The sequence below is a fragment of the Perna viridis genome, chromosome 8, assembly GCF_037379345.1.
Source record: "Perna viridis isolate PV_CMFRI_1.1 ecotype Kerala chromosome 8, ASM3737934v1, whole genome shotgun sequence".
NCBI lineage: Eukaryota > Metazoa > Mollusca > Bivalvia > Mytilida > Mytilidae > Perna > Perna viridis.
Window position 1 is genome coordinate 4,319,385 of NC_142452.1, and position 16,467 is coordinate 4,335,851.

The 16,467-nt window shown below is 32.9% G+C and overlaps 1 protein-coding gene across 2 annotated transcripts in view; it reads right to left on the reverse strand.

The window, feature by feature from the left end:
- Window positions 1-13: 13 nt before the first annotated feature.
- LOC148609016 (uncharacterized) overlaps window positions 14-16,467 on the reverse strand; it is a 58,774-nt gene continuing 42,320 nt past the window's right edge. For both annotated transcript variants that reach the window (XM_088541420.1, XM_088541421.1), the window contains 9 exons: window positions 16,104-16,328; window positions 9,325-9,518; window positions 8,626-8,798; window positions 3,974-4,198; window positions 2,587-2,792; window positions 1,930-2,000; window positions 1,398-1,478; window positions 605-805; window positions 14-186 (listed from right to left, as the gene is read on the reverse strand). In XM_088541420.1, coding sequence (XP_088397546.1) covers window positions 139-186; window positions 605-805; window positions 1,398-1,478; window positions 1,930-2,000; window positions 2,587-2,792; window positions 3,974-4,198; window positions 8,626-8,798; window positions 9,325-9,518; window positions 16,104-16,328 — 1,424 coding nt within the window. In that variant the 3' untranslated portion in view covers window positions 14-138. The remainder of the gene's footprint in view (window positions 187-604; window positions 806-1,397; window positions 1,479-1,929; window positions 2,001-2,586; window positions 2,793-3,973; window positions 4,199-8,625; window positions 8,799-9,324; window positions 9,519-16,103; window positions 16,329-16,467) is intronic.

A 16,467-nucleotide genomic window follows, 5' to 3' on the forward strand; every position in this document is an offset into this window, starting at 1 on the left:
AAGTTATACAACATTTTATACATTTTTAGAAAGAAAATTTATTAACAATATGAACATTGTAAATATGGACGGATATGGATGGTAACAATAAAATGAATGTAATATAAAATAAAACTGTTCGAGTTATACAGTATCGCACTAACTATTCGGATATTCCAATCTAAATCTTTTAAAATCTTGTTGGCTCTGTAAAATAGAGTTTTAAATATACGAATCAAAATAATTAATGTATAATGACAAAATCATTGAAAATCAATTATTTCGAATCACAGCAAGAAAAGATACGATAGTATTATTGTGTCAATTTTAATCACAATCGGAGTGCAAACTTTGTATTTTAACATCTCTTCCGCCCGTTACACCAAAATCAAATTCTGTTGTTCGGAATTTTTATGCATCTACCATAACAAACGGTGAACTGCATATTTTAAAGTGGGATCAAGCCATTATGCATGAAGTATAAAATGAGTTTACTGAATTTCAAAACTAAATTATACTTTACTTAAATGGTACATTGTACAATTTAATAAACAGTTGTGTTTTTTTCAATTGTGTTTTTTTTTCTAATCTTTCTAACATTTATATATTGCATATTCTCACCCACCTCTTTAAACAATACATTTCCATTAATTCTACCATTTATGCCTAAAAGTCCTTCGTTTCGAAGATATACATCGCCTGATTCTTGGTCCATTTTATAGTAAAGTTGTCCATACTTGTGAAAGGTTGGGTATTTTGTTATTGATGGTAAGTATACATGATCATCTATCTCAGTTGTCAAAAGAGCCACATTATAGACTGCAATCTAGAACACAGGAAAGAAATAATAACTCATATCTATATAACATTTTCAATTTGATAAATCAATGTGTGACTTTACACTCAATCAACAGGATTTTCAGTTAAATTTCACTGAAAATTTCATTTCGTTTCGAGTACTATTTGTGTACATTTTACGTTTGAATCTTGAACTGCAGCATGAGCGGTACTCCTAGAAGTACGTATACAAAATACCAATATTTATATGACTGGCATTTTGTATTTGGTACTATGTCAAACAATACCGGATATTACATTTCCAGACGGGTTTACAAAAGCTTTATTTTTAGTGTGCTGTATAGTTTCTTTGACATCAGTTTTTATATGCAATTGTACTTAATTCTGTTAGCTACATTGTGTACGTAAATGTCTCGCGTTTTAGCCATGTACTTAGATGTCGATGTCGCTTAATTGTCCTTAAATTTTAATGTTTCGGTACTGTGTTGCCAATATTGGTGTTAAATAATTCAACCAAATCAAAAAAACACTGACTCCAATGAATAAAATCAAAGTTTTGCTATATTTGCTATATTTTAAAATCGATAGAATTATGATCTTTGTTACATATGTAAACTTACATCGTCAACCAAACCACTAAAGTAGTTAGCATCATCTCTACCAATGAAAAGGGTATCATCCTCTGTAGAGTAGTGCTTGGCCTGTTAAAAAATTAATAAGTGATAGGCGAAGAGACGCTTTCGGAGTGATAAAAATCCGTTGACAGGACATTATCAGAAACACTTGAAGGACAACAGACATATATACATATGTACTTGTAAAGTGATGGCTATTGCGATTTCAATACAGCTTTATATTTACTTTTCAACGCGGCCAGAAAATTGTTCATAAATTTAAGGTCATTTTACAGTATCTTATTTAAATAATTACGTTCATATATATCACAACAAAAGAGTGAACTAAAATAAATAATTCAACCGAAGTTTGATTCTTAGAAATCTCACTGAAAAAAGCATTTTTAATTTCTGCTGCTGATCAACTAATCATGAGTTCCAATCACACTACAGAAAATAGCTATTCGCTGAATATAAGAAGTATTGCCATCAATAATATTTACAATACAGGGACACAGCAATGAAAACTTTAACGTACCAAATCTAAGGGGACCGTGTTGGCTGACTTAGATGACACGTGACCGTCTATGTATAATACCATAGAGTATTCTACAATATGTGAAATACACAAACAATAATACCATAGCTTATATATCAATGTATATTCATTATATAGTTATTTTTCGCGTAAATATATTTATCATACTAATAAAAGACGTCAAAGATGTAAAAGACAGATATCATTGCTTCAAATTAATATCAGAAAAACACTGAAAACATTTGACTATGAAATCAGAGTTAGCTATCTGTAACAAAAGCAATATTGCAAAATGTGTTTATATTCCTATTAAAAAGAGTAGGATACGACTCAATTTGTCCAAACCGTTCGATAGAAAAAGGACAGCTATGATGAAACGTTTTCAAATGCATCAGCCAATAACCTAAATACAGAATAAGCAAACATAGTAGATATCCACCCTACGTTTTGGTATGGCATTTAGTTTTTTGACAATGCACAAATTCGCTTCATACTTTATTTTTGACCAAATGAATTAATTTTTCCGTTCTGCTAAAAGTCAAATGGAGCCTGTTATAGACAATACTAAGGAATGATTATAGATTCAATGTATGTTGATTATGAAATAGTTTCATTAAAAGACAAATTATTTAGACGTATGCATTATAGTTTACTTACCAGATTCATCATACACATACATGATACTAATCCATTCATCCGTACGTAAAGATGTAGTTGAATTTATTGTATTATTACCATAGGATGCGAAAGCTACACCACCATCAACCCACAAGCATATAAGATGACCCTCGGTACATACTATAGGCATTACACCTTTAGTCAACGACGAAACGTCTATTTGTACCCAAACGCCAATCGTAAAACTGAAAAGGTTGAACATATTTCATTTCACAGTATAGATTTGGTAATTGAATTCATGCACCTCCATGTATTCAATATTTAAAAGCATGGTATGTTCTGGTGAAATATTATTTTTAAGCACGTTATACTTTTAAATACACAAAACGAAGAGTGTTGCTAATATAAAAACTAAGCTTCAACTCCTCACGCAATTATTCAACGTTATCATGAGAAAAACAAAAACAAGCATAAAAAGAATCGAAGAGTAATCAAGGGAACCAAGGTTATAGCGGTAATCAAAGAGTAATCAAGGGAACCAGGTGCACCGGTAGGGTATGTGTCCTCTGCTTTTCTAGAAACACCCACCGAGTGGCTCATTAAAAGTCAAGTCCGGGATAGACAAAAGAGGAAAGGAAAACTATGACACGTTGAACAAATCAATTTTCATGGCGCAGATGGATGCACCATAACTAACGATCCTCGAGTTCAAGATGACGACCATAAAACTTTTGTAGTGATGACTTCAATCTTGTAGCAACCTAACCCTGTTCCACAAGTCTATTTGGTACAAAAAATCTGCGTAGTTACGACAAGCTCTGGAATAACGTATGAGTTGTGATATGAACAAACCATACGCAGGTGCTGAAGACATGTTGACACAGATGAAAGGAAAGTTGACAATTCTGAATGAAAGTCATCACGTTTGTCGCAAAGTTTGGTCAAAAATTTCCTTTTACCATCGATTACTAAGTGTAGGTCAAGATATAAGGCTGACTTCACAGTTTCTGTAGTATCCTTTATCTCAAGTTCCTTGGGGGTAGATGCGATGTATCGAATCCCCGAAATTAGAAATTTTTAAAGATAATACGTCATCTATATAGCGGAAACTGAGATAAAAGAATCTAGTTAAACGATATTCTTTCTTTCGGATCAGATCAGCTATAAAGTCAGTCTCATAAGAGTAAAGAAATAGGTCAGCAAGTAGAGGAACACATTTTGATCCCAATGGAATGCCGAAGACAGTGAATATGTCAAACAGGATATCACATCTATTTTGGTGGTAACAGAGATCATAAAAAATCAATAAATCAAATAAATTACCTAAGATCATATTTATTTCATTTTTTACAAAATATTAACAAGTTCATTTATTACGATCAGAAAACATTAATATTTATGTAAATTACATGTTTTACATGTATACCTTTTATAAATATCCAAAGATGATATGTTAGTTAGTTCTACATGATCATCGACTCCATCTAAGTATAACGCCTTGTTCTCTCTTGACAAACATTGGACCTTCAAATCTGACCACAACGTAGTTTTTTGTCCAAACTGATAAACTCCAACACGACCACCATTATAACTAGTATCATATATGTCCCCACTGTCAACCATCAGAGATTCTACGTCATACAGCTGAAATCTGATGATTAATCGAAGTAAATCATATAGCTTAAAATATAAAGTGAAGGATAACGTTGCAATTCGGTTTAGTGAGCATTGCATATTCATATGAACTTATTCATTTTGGTTTGTGTTAAATAATATTACATCAAATATATTAAGGCGAATAGGCTTTACCATTTGTCAATGCCTTGATACTTAGTAGTTTTGATGAATTTATTGGTACTTCCAATATGTTCGTTAACAAGAATACTTGTTTGGAAACGAATTATTCATAGGCTATAACATTAATAATTTACGATCTATGATTTTTTTCTTAGTGCTGTAAATTTCCAACTCCCACAACTACTATAATCAGTTTTGAAATGATATTCAGAATTACTTAAAACACGCAGAAGGCTTTGATAAAATAAGTGACACTTAGGAGATCTTATTTTTGTTTATGTAAGGAATGATAAATCCAGTGCAGATAGTCCAGATTTACAATGCTTTATATTGAAGTAAATAGGGAGAAAATTATAAGATACAAGTATTTGCTTAACTGAAAACCTTTATTGTCTCTTTGGAAAAGATCTACATATTGCAAAATCATCGCTAAATATGAAGGTACAGGAACGAAGTACGAAAACACGGAGACACAGTCAGTTTTAACTTGATTTAATATAAATATAGGCGTGCTTTGAGATTTATTTCTCTGATTACAAATCCAGTCAAGCACTGACATGAGTTTCAAGAACACTGACAAATGAAGGAAGGGTTTAAGAATCTAATAATGTCCATTTTAGTTAAGAAAGGATATAATAACTATTTTCCAATTCATCGTACGTATTCTTTTAACTTTTAAAATTTAAAACGATAACGAGAAAAAAAAAGATAAAAAAAGAAAATTGGGAATTGATCACAAGTAATGTCAATCTTATTTGTTGTATGTTCATTAAATACACAATAACTGTTTTGAAAAATAGTTATATTAGCATCCACAAACTGATAGTAAAAGTGTATTTCAATAATGAAATGAGATATACAGGAGTAAAAAAAATTGCCGTTCCCATTTCAAATTTTCTTTCGTTTAACCATCAGGATATCTCCCGATTGTACATTAAAGACCGGGCTGGCCTATTACATATACCAAGTGATAACTAGTTACGCCTGTAAGAATTATGGGCGGGGTCAAGTAATTGCTGAAAATAAATTAAACACAATGTGTTTACTGTGAAGCACATGGCAGTTAACATAGTTGTGATGATAGAGATCAATTATTACTTACACAATTTATAATTAGTTTACAACTACCATGACCATAGTTTTTAATCCAAGTGAATGTAAATGTATGCTATATTTATTTGTATGTTCACTTTTATATATATACACCACTTTTCAATGGTATTTTAATAACAATATCAAAGGAAAAAACATAAATTATGAACTGATAGTTAATTGTGGTTGTTTTGTTTTCCTGGCATACGTTTTTTTTGTCTAGCCCGTATATTGTCCCTATATTTATATGTAACTTTCTTATATATTTTTTTCTCTTTTGACCCGAGGTATTCTTTGATTTTGGGGGTTTAGATATTGATGTACAGTCCCTGTCCACATTCTCGTTCCTATGTCAAACTCCGAGGTTTGATCGGGCATTATATTGTTCATCCCCAAAGGCAATACGTTTGTTTTGATAAATGTTTACAACATTATTGAAGTTTTCAACATAGAATGTATCTCGTCCGAAACAGATTTCTACTGCATTTTTGTAAAAATTCGTGGCCATTAACACATTAAGAATAACTTTTCAGCCACTCGATTTGTAATAACAATTCGAGAAGGCTAAAAATTGTTGTATTTTTTACATCTAGATGTTTTATGGTACTCTGTGAGGTTATTTTATAGTGGTCAAAGGTAGTAAAGCCTTTCTTAGTTTGTCTGCATTCGATCACAATTCCGAATGGCCCAATGAATATGTGTACATATTTGCTCCACTTTGTCACTTAACTGCATGGACCATTTTTCCCTTCATGAGAGACTGCTCCAGCAGAAACAACTTTGAGAGCAGTTTTTATGGCTTTACCTCCATGGTAAGTATCATTGTGGTTAGTAGCTGTTGTGTGTCGTACGAACTTGTTTTATTGAAAGATTCCAGTCGTGACAATGGATTCTAACACTGACAACATTTTCGGCCAGATGATTATAAATCCTTTCTCTGCCAATGCGCTTATGACGTTGAGCAACAGGATCATCGTTTTTGTCACATTCTTACAAGTTAAAAATTTATGAGATATTTGTCCAATGGTAACTACACGACTGTTGACGAGAAACTCATCTGATGGAAGATATGACGAAGAAGACCACGAGAAAAGGTGTTGGCATTTAAATTTTGTCTTTACAACATGTCCTCTTTGTATGAATTTGTCTATAATAAGATCGTCCGGACATTGTCCTGTAAGCCCCTCTGCCACTTTTATACTCCTTTTAAATGACTTTTCTGCAACAAGAAATATCTGTTGGCCAGTTTCTCCTTTCTTAGACCGTATAAAGGTTCCGGAACATTTCGGTGTCTTGCTGCGACTCTTTTCATTTCCTCCTTGCATTTTGAACCAGCACTCAAATAATTACTCAATACTCTGTACATTTCCCATCAGTTTATTTCTCCGTTGCGATCATTTCTAATTTTAATTATTTAATGTTTCAAATATTTCTTGTTTTTGTTCTTCATTTTCAGATAGTTCAATTCTGAAAAACGGTTTTCTTTTTCTGGGCTTTTTCTCTGATGAACTTAGAACAGGTTCCAAACAAATGATGATATCGTATAGACAATGACCTGAGGGATGACTATTTCAGAAATATTCCACAGTAAGATTTGAGTAAAATGACTATTTTTTATCCTGAGAATTGTGGTATATTTGACCACTATGTTGATAAATTTGTGTTACTGTTAGAGTATTACAAAAAAATATTTATGAATATAATCAATTTCTTTACAGGCCATAAAATGAAATAAATAATGTGCAAACCATCATGCTGTTCAACCCATGATCTATCCTCATTTCTAATCTCACCTGCCAAATTTTGTTTCCATTATTTAGTGTGACGTTTATGAGGCTTTTATTTGTTTGCATCTTTTCCACTTTGACCTTGAGATAATGAGGGCTTATAAAGAAATAGAGACCATAAAATGTAAAAAAAATATTGAGAAAAGAAAATTTCTATTATTATCTATCTGCTATGTGAGTTCCCGTTTGAAGTCCTTTTTATTACATTCAATTCCTTCAAACTTTCATGGTCATTTGAGTACACAAAATACACAAAAACAAGGAAAATACTAGTGAAAATTCATAAGGGGATATGACGAGAGAAACTGAGGCATCTTCAGTCGTGTCTATCCAAGTGAAACAAGAACAGAAAGACGCACTGTATTTCTTCTTTATGCACAGTGACTGCGAATTCGAGGAAGTTGCTATCGAGAACCAAAATGACGAGAAGAATTATGACAGGATGGTCGCTTGAGATTTTTTATTCACAAGCTGAAGAAATTGAAGAATGCCAATTTTGTTTCTGCCGCTCTTGTATAACAAGTGAAGAAAATAGACAACTACGGTTGGAATCTGAAAATCAAGCATTTCATGAAAAACATTACCTTCTGAGAAAAGAAAAAGAAATATGAAAGATTTTGGAGTAACCTTTTTTTCTTAGAGTTTGGAAGGATAAGAGATATTTAGCCAGAAAAAGAGAAGCGTTGCGACAAGACCTTCGTAGGAGAAACAATGTCTACCACAAAAGAGATTTATTACCCAAGTGCATTGCAGATCTCGTTATAACATGGTTCCCAAATAATCCTGGTTTGTTTGTTGGATAGTTAATTAGAGTTTGATAATTTCATTGTGTTTTATCTTGATAATCTGTGATCTGTAATTGATTACACTTAGAGAATTAAGTCATTGTCTTTATCGGCTTCATCTGGAAATATTTGCTGTCATTGAAACAATATTACTGATCATGTAGGTAAATGCATGTTTGTATTCTGCATGCCAAGTAATTATACGTGGTAGTCATACTTCCCGTGTTAACAATAAGAAAGTGTTAGCTCCTCCCACAGATGTCAGTCTAGGAAACTCAAATTTGAGAAAAAATCACCTCTTCATGACTTTTAAATTATGATTTCTCAGTTAATAGCAAATGTAACTGGCTCATTTTTGATATATGTTGTTCTGATATATGTAGATAGATGGGCATTAATTTTCACATTTATCTAAATAGATTGAACAGTGATATAAGTGAAAAGGTTGCTGCAATTTAAATGATGCAAAGAAAGTGGAATTCTCCATATTTCTTTCTATTGGCTGCTATTTATAACCCAGACCCAATCTTTAAGTGAAGGTTCAAATATTTGCAGAATTGAAAGCTGTAAAATATATATCAATTACAAATCGTTTACAAGATATTGAGAATTTGTACCTTATTTTATTCAAATCAGTATGGTGCGTCAGGAACCATTTATATGAAGTAAAGTTACTCCATCGTGTCATGTTACCATCGTGCCATAGAATGGTAGCCTGGTTTGTTGTTGTACTACTCTGCCATAAGGCTTCTGCAAGGGTTTGTCCAGGACCAGTAATTGAGTTAACAACCTAGTAATAGATCAATTGGTAAACAATGGAGAAAAAATCAGATGTAATGTTGTAGTTGAGCGATGGCCGTGTAAATCGTGCTTTCTTAAAATTGGTTTCACAGTCTAATGTAATGAATTAATAGCGTACTCTGTATGACCTAAAGCTGAACTATACAGACACAGTTGAAACATATGTTCATATATGCTCAGTACCAACATGTGAATACGTGTTAAGGAGTAAAAAAACTTACTCATGAAAAACATGTAAAAATCAGATGGTCAGATTATTTTCTTATGATTATATAAATAGATATTATATGATTTTCAAAAGAGTTTTGGAACAACCATTTTTATCTGTGTATGACATACTCATTATGAACGGTAATTCACAATGCAATATTTCCATTTACCAAATTAAATCGCTCTTCTCAAGTGTTTCGACTCTTCAGACGCTCCTACTAGGTTCTCAAAAATGCCTACTAGTTCTTGTATGTATGTATTCAAGTTTTAGGAAGTATAATAATTGATGTAAAATATAAACAAACCTTCAGTTGAAGTCCTTTCACTCCAGTCTTATATTGGGAACCAAAATTGTTATTTATGTTTGTTGGTCGCCATGACAACAAGTAGAACTTTCGATTATCAACATATGAAAAGATGATCCCAATATAATCGTCTCCTTTGTCTTTTGGTACAAAAAATGTGCCGCTATAGACTACTGACCCATAACTCTGCGTCCCTGAAATGTATATTTATTAAAATTAAATATGTATTCAATGCTTTGGTGCAACCGAATCATATTTCCATTCGTCATAAAAGAAGCAGGAAACGCTCATCCCATTCGGAGCACTTTCCTCCTTTTCCCCTGTTTTCAAGAAAGATTCGTGCATTTCATTTCTGTGTTTGGTTATAAGATCCTTTCTGTGATTTGAATTATTCATCAACACAAACTTCCATTCATTTGAAGCACATGCACTTTTAATTTTTTATCCAATGTTTGCTTAGCTTCAAGAATGCATTTTTGGACGGGTCTCTATAAAAACCTCAGTTATTAAAAGATAATCGTTCTTACCAATTGAAAGGTTTATTAGTTTCATTTATTGCTCCCATGCTTTAGATAATAAATTTCGATAAGACATATAAATAAAGTAAGCTTAAATGATATGAAAGTCAAGGTTTTAGTTTCATAAATAACGATTATTGCAATTGTTGCAGCATGAATTTAGCAGTATACGGGGAACTATTTTATAGTCTTTTAAGTAGCAGTCCATGAATCATGCAGTGGGTGATATGATGTCAGACATTTGAACCAAATTGACTTGCAATATGTAGGATTTAATAGAAAAACAAGAATTAATATAAAAAAATGACAAATGTTTTCACCGTAACCATACCAACGACCATTCCTTAACAATCCCAATTTTGGGCCTAAAAACAAAAAAAACAAAAAAAAACATCACAATTTGTATGTATTTCTTTATATTTAATGGAGGAAATTTGTCAAACTACATAATTATAATAATGAAGTATGTCTTAGAAGAAACAATTTACAATAATGTACAAAGCAATCTGATTTGTTCAGATCTGGTTACCATAGCAACCAAAATTCTTATTTTTTTGACAATTTGAAATGTACGAAAATTGGCTATGTTCAGACCCGTTTTACTAACAAGAGCAAGAAGATTTTAATTAAATGTATGCATGGATGTGTAGTAGGGGCCCCAAACTGAAACATATCAAAAATAAAAATATGTAGCATATCTTTGTTTTCTGCTCATCTGGACCCAAAATCACCCCCTGGAAGGACTTTTCATCTTCTTACTGTTTTTCATACATTGTCCAGACCATAACTTTTTTGTCTTTTGACCTAGACTTCTAGTATTTGGTATGTTGGTATATCCTCTCAGGATAGATTGTCACATACCAGAGTGGGAGACTGTTGACCTTGACCTCAAGGTCAAATAACATACAAGTTTTGGCAAAATACGATACATAATTTTGTCTGTACTAATATTTTTTGTTTTTTTTACATAGATAACTGATCTTTGGCATTTAAGTATATCACAAAAAGGCAAGGAGTAATGTTTTAGGTAGGTGACATTTGACCTTGACCTTTGTCCCTAAGGACAAATAATATAAAAGTTTTGGCAAAATACCACAAAAAACTTTTCTTGGACATATGTAAGTAAATCACATTAAGGTATAGTGTAATGTTCACGATAGGATAACTTTTGACCTTGACCTTTGACTCCAAGGTCAAATGACATACAAAATTTTGGCCAAATACCATACAAACTTTTGTCTGGGCTAAAATTGTTTTGTCTTTTCACTTAGACATCTGATATTTGCTATGTGATTATAAAACCTGAAGGCCAGGCATCACATACTAGGATGGTTGAAATTTGAACTTGACTTTTGACCTCATGCTCAAATAACATACCAAAGTTTGACGCCATTCATACAAAATTTGTCCATACCATAACGCTTTTTGTCTTTTGGCCTAGACTTTTAATATTTAGTATGTTGGTACATACTCTCAAGGTGGAGTGTTGCGTACCAGAATAGATGAAATTTTACCTTAACCTGTTGCCCAGTGCATGTCCGGGTGTTAAAGAGTAGGCCTACAGCAGCCCTAAGCTTGTCGTAAAAGTCGACTAAATAGTGCTCAGAAACCTAGCCTAGCTGGGATGTGTGCCCCAGGTGGTGGAATGGGGTATCCCTGGCATGTTACATGCTTGGGTTGTCGGGCTATAATACGGAAAACCTGACCGCAAACCATAATGGTGCACCGTGTTGGGAAAGATGCCACGTTCCTCGCACGTTAAAGAACCCTACTGTGGTATTCTCCCGGAGTAGGAACCATAGGGCTCCACCACAGAAGGCTAAATTGCCCGACCTTACCCATCCCCCTTTTTCTAGTGGCAATCAAAATTTGTCGATCCTATTATCCTTGTGTCCCATCCTTTTTTCATTTCATCATCATTTCATGTTCATTTTATCATCAATTTCATGTTCATCGTCTGGATATAGCCGAAATATTGCTGCTCGGCCATTAAACCCCAACAAACAAACAAACATACCTTAACCTGTCAACCTCATGGTCAATTAAGATACACATTTTGGCAAAATACCACCCAAAGTTTTGCCTGTGCCATAACTTTTTTACCTTTTTACTAAGATATCTGACATTTGGTATGTTGGTATTTCACGCTAAGGTTGAGTGTCATGTACCAAGGTGTGTGACGTTTGAACATGACCTTTGACCTTATGGTCAAATGACATACACAACTTTGGCTTACGTTAATGACGGATTTCATGCAATATTTCACCTCACAGTACGTCGTAAATGTAAAGAATCACTTGCCCTTTATCGACAGATTGTGCGTAACTCAAGTAGCAGTACTAATCTTTTACATCTGTTATTGAGTATGTGTTCTTTTAATTTCATAGGAGAAGAACTCTGAGCTTAAATAATTATACCCCACGGAATGCAGTTGTGCAGGGTATAATGTGTTTGACCCGTCCGTCAGTCCATCTTAAGTTTTCCAAACACTTGCAGATATTGAAATATTTTTTTGATTAATAAGTTCGCCAAGATAAGTTAAAAGTCAAGTTACTTTTCAATAATTTTTACCGAAATTACGGGCTTGTACTTATCAAAATTCACAGAAATAACCGTTTTTCTGACATTTTTTTCTGAACATTTTCACATATTGACATGATTCTTATTATAAATTAACCGTGATAAGTTACAATACACAATACAAGTTTGTATGGTTTCGCTTCGGTGATTTTACCGAAATTACGGGCCTTGAACTAAGCAAAATTTACAGAAATAATCGTTTTAAGGACTTTTTTCCTAAACGCTTGCAGATAATGACATTATAAGTTCACAATGATAAGTTACAGATCAATTTAAATTTTGTTCCAATACGATGATATTTAATTTAGGTTAATTAAAACGTTAATTAATCAAAGTCTGGCGTTTTCAACTAGCATTCTGAGTAACAGAATTTAGTGAGAACAGGTTGGTTTTCTCATCGTATATTTAAGCTCATCTGGGACGAAGGTCAGTGTGAGCTATTGCCATCACTTTCTGTTCATTGTAGTTGTCTGTTGTCGTTGTTGACTTTTTTCAAATTTTTTTTTTAAATTTTATTTTGTTGCAATATTTTCTAATGCCTATAAAAATCATTTTCAAAAATCATTTTTAAATTTCAGACTCTACTTCCTAGGTCCTTCTAAATGTATTTCTCTTATAAATCTACCTACATGTTTATGTCTGTGTTCCAACATAGTTGAATATATTGAAAAATATATAAAAGAATATGGCAAAGAAGACAAACAAAAACATCACGATTTAGTCCTTTTGGTATCATACCTCATTAAATATAAAAAAAGGATTATATAACTGAAGTCATATACGATGCATCAAGGATATTGAATCAGCATCCAAATGAAATCTGCAACCTATATTTTACATTTCATAGACTGTATTAAAGTTTACCTCTGATCTCATGTATGGGCAATGATAAGTAGGAAGATCATTTAAATTGTTGACTATAAATTAAAGTAGTTCACATTTTACAATTATGCAATTTATTCTTAAATGCCACGACAAAATGAAATGTATAATTTTAGGTTACCCATGTTACGTTCTCACATAGTTTCTAGACAGCTAAATATAATAGATGTAGGGTAACAGGCCAGTAAACAAACATTTGTTATTTTTTGCTTTCCTTGCCAAAGGCCAAGTAAACTTATGCCATCACTTGGCGTCCCTCGTCATCGACTAATTTTCGAAATTCTCCTCCTCTAGATAATTGTGCACAAAATGACCGTTGGGATTTATTATCCGTGAAAAAAACATAGCCGCTGTTACTAGAAATAGAACATAGGTGTCTAAAGGCATTTTTAAAAAAAATAACTGAAAAAAAACCGTTGCCTTTAGCGAAATTCTGGCAGGGGATGATATTGTCCAGGATTAAGAGAAAACCTAGGCCGAAATTCTGCAAACGAAATTTACAACTGATGTAGGAGTTATGACCCCTATTAAAGTTTTTTTTGGCATTCCTCGTATGTACAACTTTGAAAATATTCTCATCAAAAGCAATTGTTCTGTATGGTATTCCACACAAAATAAATGTTGGGATTCTTGATCCATGACAAAAATATAAGCCCTGTTACTAAAAATAGAACACAGGGGTCAGAAGGCAATTGACGTACTCCCAAACAGTTAGATAGGGGAAACACTCTCGGACCCAAGTGGGGTCTGGGGGTAGGCCAGAGTGTCAACAGAGCAGCCCAGCCCCTAGTAGGACATACTCTGACTGAGTTCTTCGGTCGGGTATCCCGAAGGCTGGGCTCCGCTACCTCCAACTACTAACAGACATTTACTAACAGAGAATCCCCGTAAGGGTGCGGTCGTGCGAGATCCGTAAGGCCCCAATCATCATAATACCGACATTTTCGAAACGATTCGTGTACTAATGTAGGAGTTATGGCTCTTGAAACAATTCTTAATTTTTCCACATGTACATGTGCAATTTGAAAATCTTCTTCTCTAAAACCATTTACAATCAGTTAATGGAAATAAAGCATATTAATTCTTTATTATATTGTGCTCGACATGACTTGTGTTTTTAATCCATTAAAATGTATATGGCTGCCTGTACTAAAAATGGAACATAGGGGTCAGAAGAGTTTTTTTGTAAAATAATTCAAACACTGTTGCCTTCAGCAAAATTCTGGTTCAGTTCATAAAATGATATTAAAAGCATTTCCTGCATTTGACTATACAGTTAATTTTAACTTGTCTGTCTCATTGCCATTTTGTCTGTTAGCAAATGGTAAACCAGGTGAACGATTCAGGCTCTTATAAGTCTCTAGTTATTCATTTATAATGTTTCTATAATATATGATAAATGTTGATTTTCCAGTTGTTCTTATCTAAATTTCTGGCACAAATTCCATGTTGAGTAAGTCACAGTATTATGACATTATGTTTTAACAGAATTATAAAACATTTTGAAATATTCTGTAAACAAGAACCTACATGTTCATGTTTACAAGAGTAATCATGGAAACCAAGATTCTATCGGAAATTAAAAGAATGTAATCTTGGGACATTTTGATAAGAAGATGTACATTTCAGCAAAACAGTTGTTAAAAAATGGAAATGGGATATATTGTCAAGAGTTGATAAAAAAAAACAAGAAATATTATACTTAGGTCTGATGGAATTCTCTCAAAATACAGGAATTAATAGAAAAACAATTTAGTATCAGTCATATCACATCTGTCCTCATCAAATCAAAGCGGCGCCTCGCCTTGAGAAAACATAACCTCATACCAAATATCAGATATCTAAGTAAAACGACAACAGAAAATTGCGGCCCGGCCAAAATTGTGTATGATATTTGGCCAAAATTTTGTTTGTCATTTGACCATGGAGTCAAAGGCCAAGGTTAAAAGTCTTCCAATCTAGAACATTTCGCTCTAACTTGATGTGATTTACTTAAATGTCAAACCGGTCAGATATCTAAGTACAAAGACCAAAAAAGTAATGGCACAGACAAAATTGTGTATCGTATTTTGCCAAAATTATAAAGTTATTTGACCTTGAGATTAAAGGTCAAGATCAAAGGTCACCAACCCTAGTTTTTATGGGGGTGATTTAAGGTCCAAATGAGCAGAAAACAAAGATATGCTACATGCTTTTATTTTTGATATTAGTGGAGATCATCTACTACACATCCATGCATACATTTAATTAATATCTTCTTGCTCTTGTTAGCAAAACGGGTCTGCTGATAGCCTATTTTCGTATATTTCAAATTGACAAAAATTAGGAATTTTGGTTACTATGGTAACCAGATCTTAACCAATCAGATTGCTTTGTACTTTACTATAAATTGTTTTCCATAAGACACACTTCATTAATATAACTATTTAGCTAACTAAATTTCCACCATTAGATATAAAAAAATACATTCAAATTGTGATGTTTTTGTGATTATTAGGCCCTAAATAAGTGGTTGCTAAGGAGTGGTTGTTGCTATGGTAACGGTAAAAACATTGTTCAATTTTTCATTTTATTCATTTTTTTTCTTATATATCCAACTGATTTAAAGTCAATTTGAATAAAATATCTGACATCAATAAATCACTTTCAGTGAAAATTGCATGATTCTTAGGTGGACTGCTACTTAAAAAGTTCCAAACTGTTTTGAAAGCCTGCCAAATACTAGTTTACGAACATAACTGGAAAAAAAACAGCGACAGGATAAACAAAAAAAATATTATAAATAGGTTCCAAACTCACCAATTAACATGACCGGTTTATCCGTATTTTCAAGCTGATAAATCTCCCTTCCGACGGCTTTTACCAGCCATTTTGGTTCGTTGCTGTATCCAGGAAATAAGTCAACTGAAAAGTAACTTGAAAACGAGGTTGTTGACATATGTTTGTTATACGGACAGGTGTCGTTACTATCGCCCACTCCATCTCCATCAGAATCAACTACACAGTTATCTCCTACTTGATCCCCTATGAACATAAATACGATATAAATAAACAAATTATTGACAGAGCTGTAATGAAGAAATGATTTACTATGGATTGATTTGTTTTATTTGATAACCGGTATATAGTGTTCATACTGTCTGAGAGGATTACATCATAAATA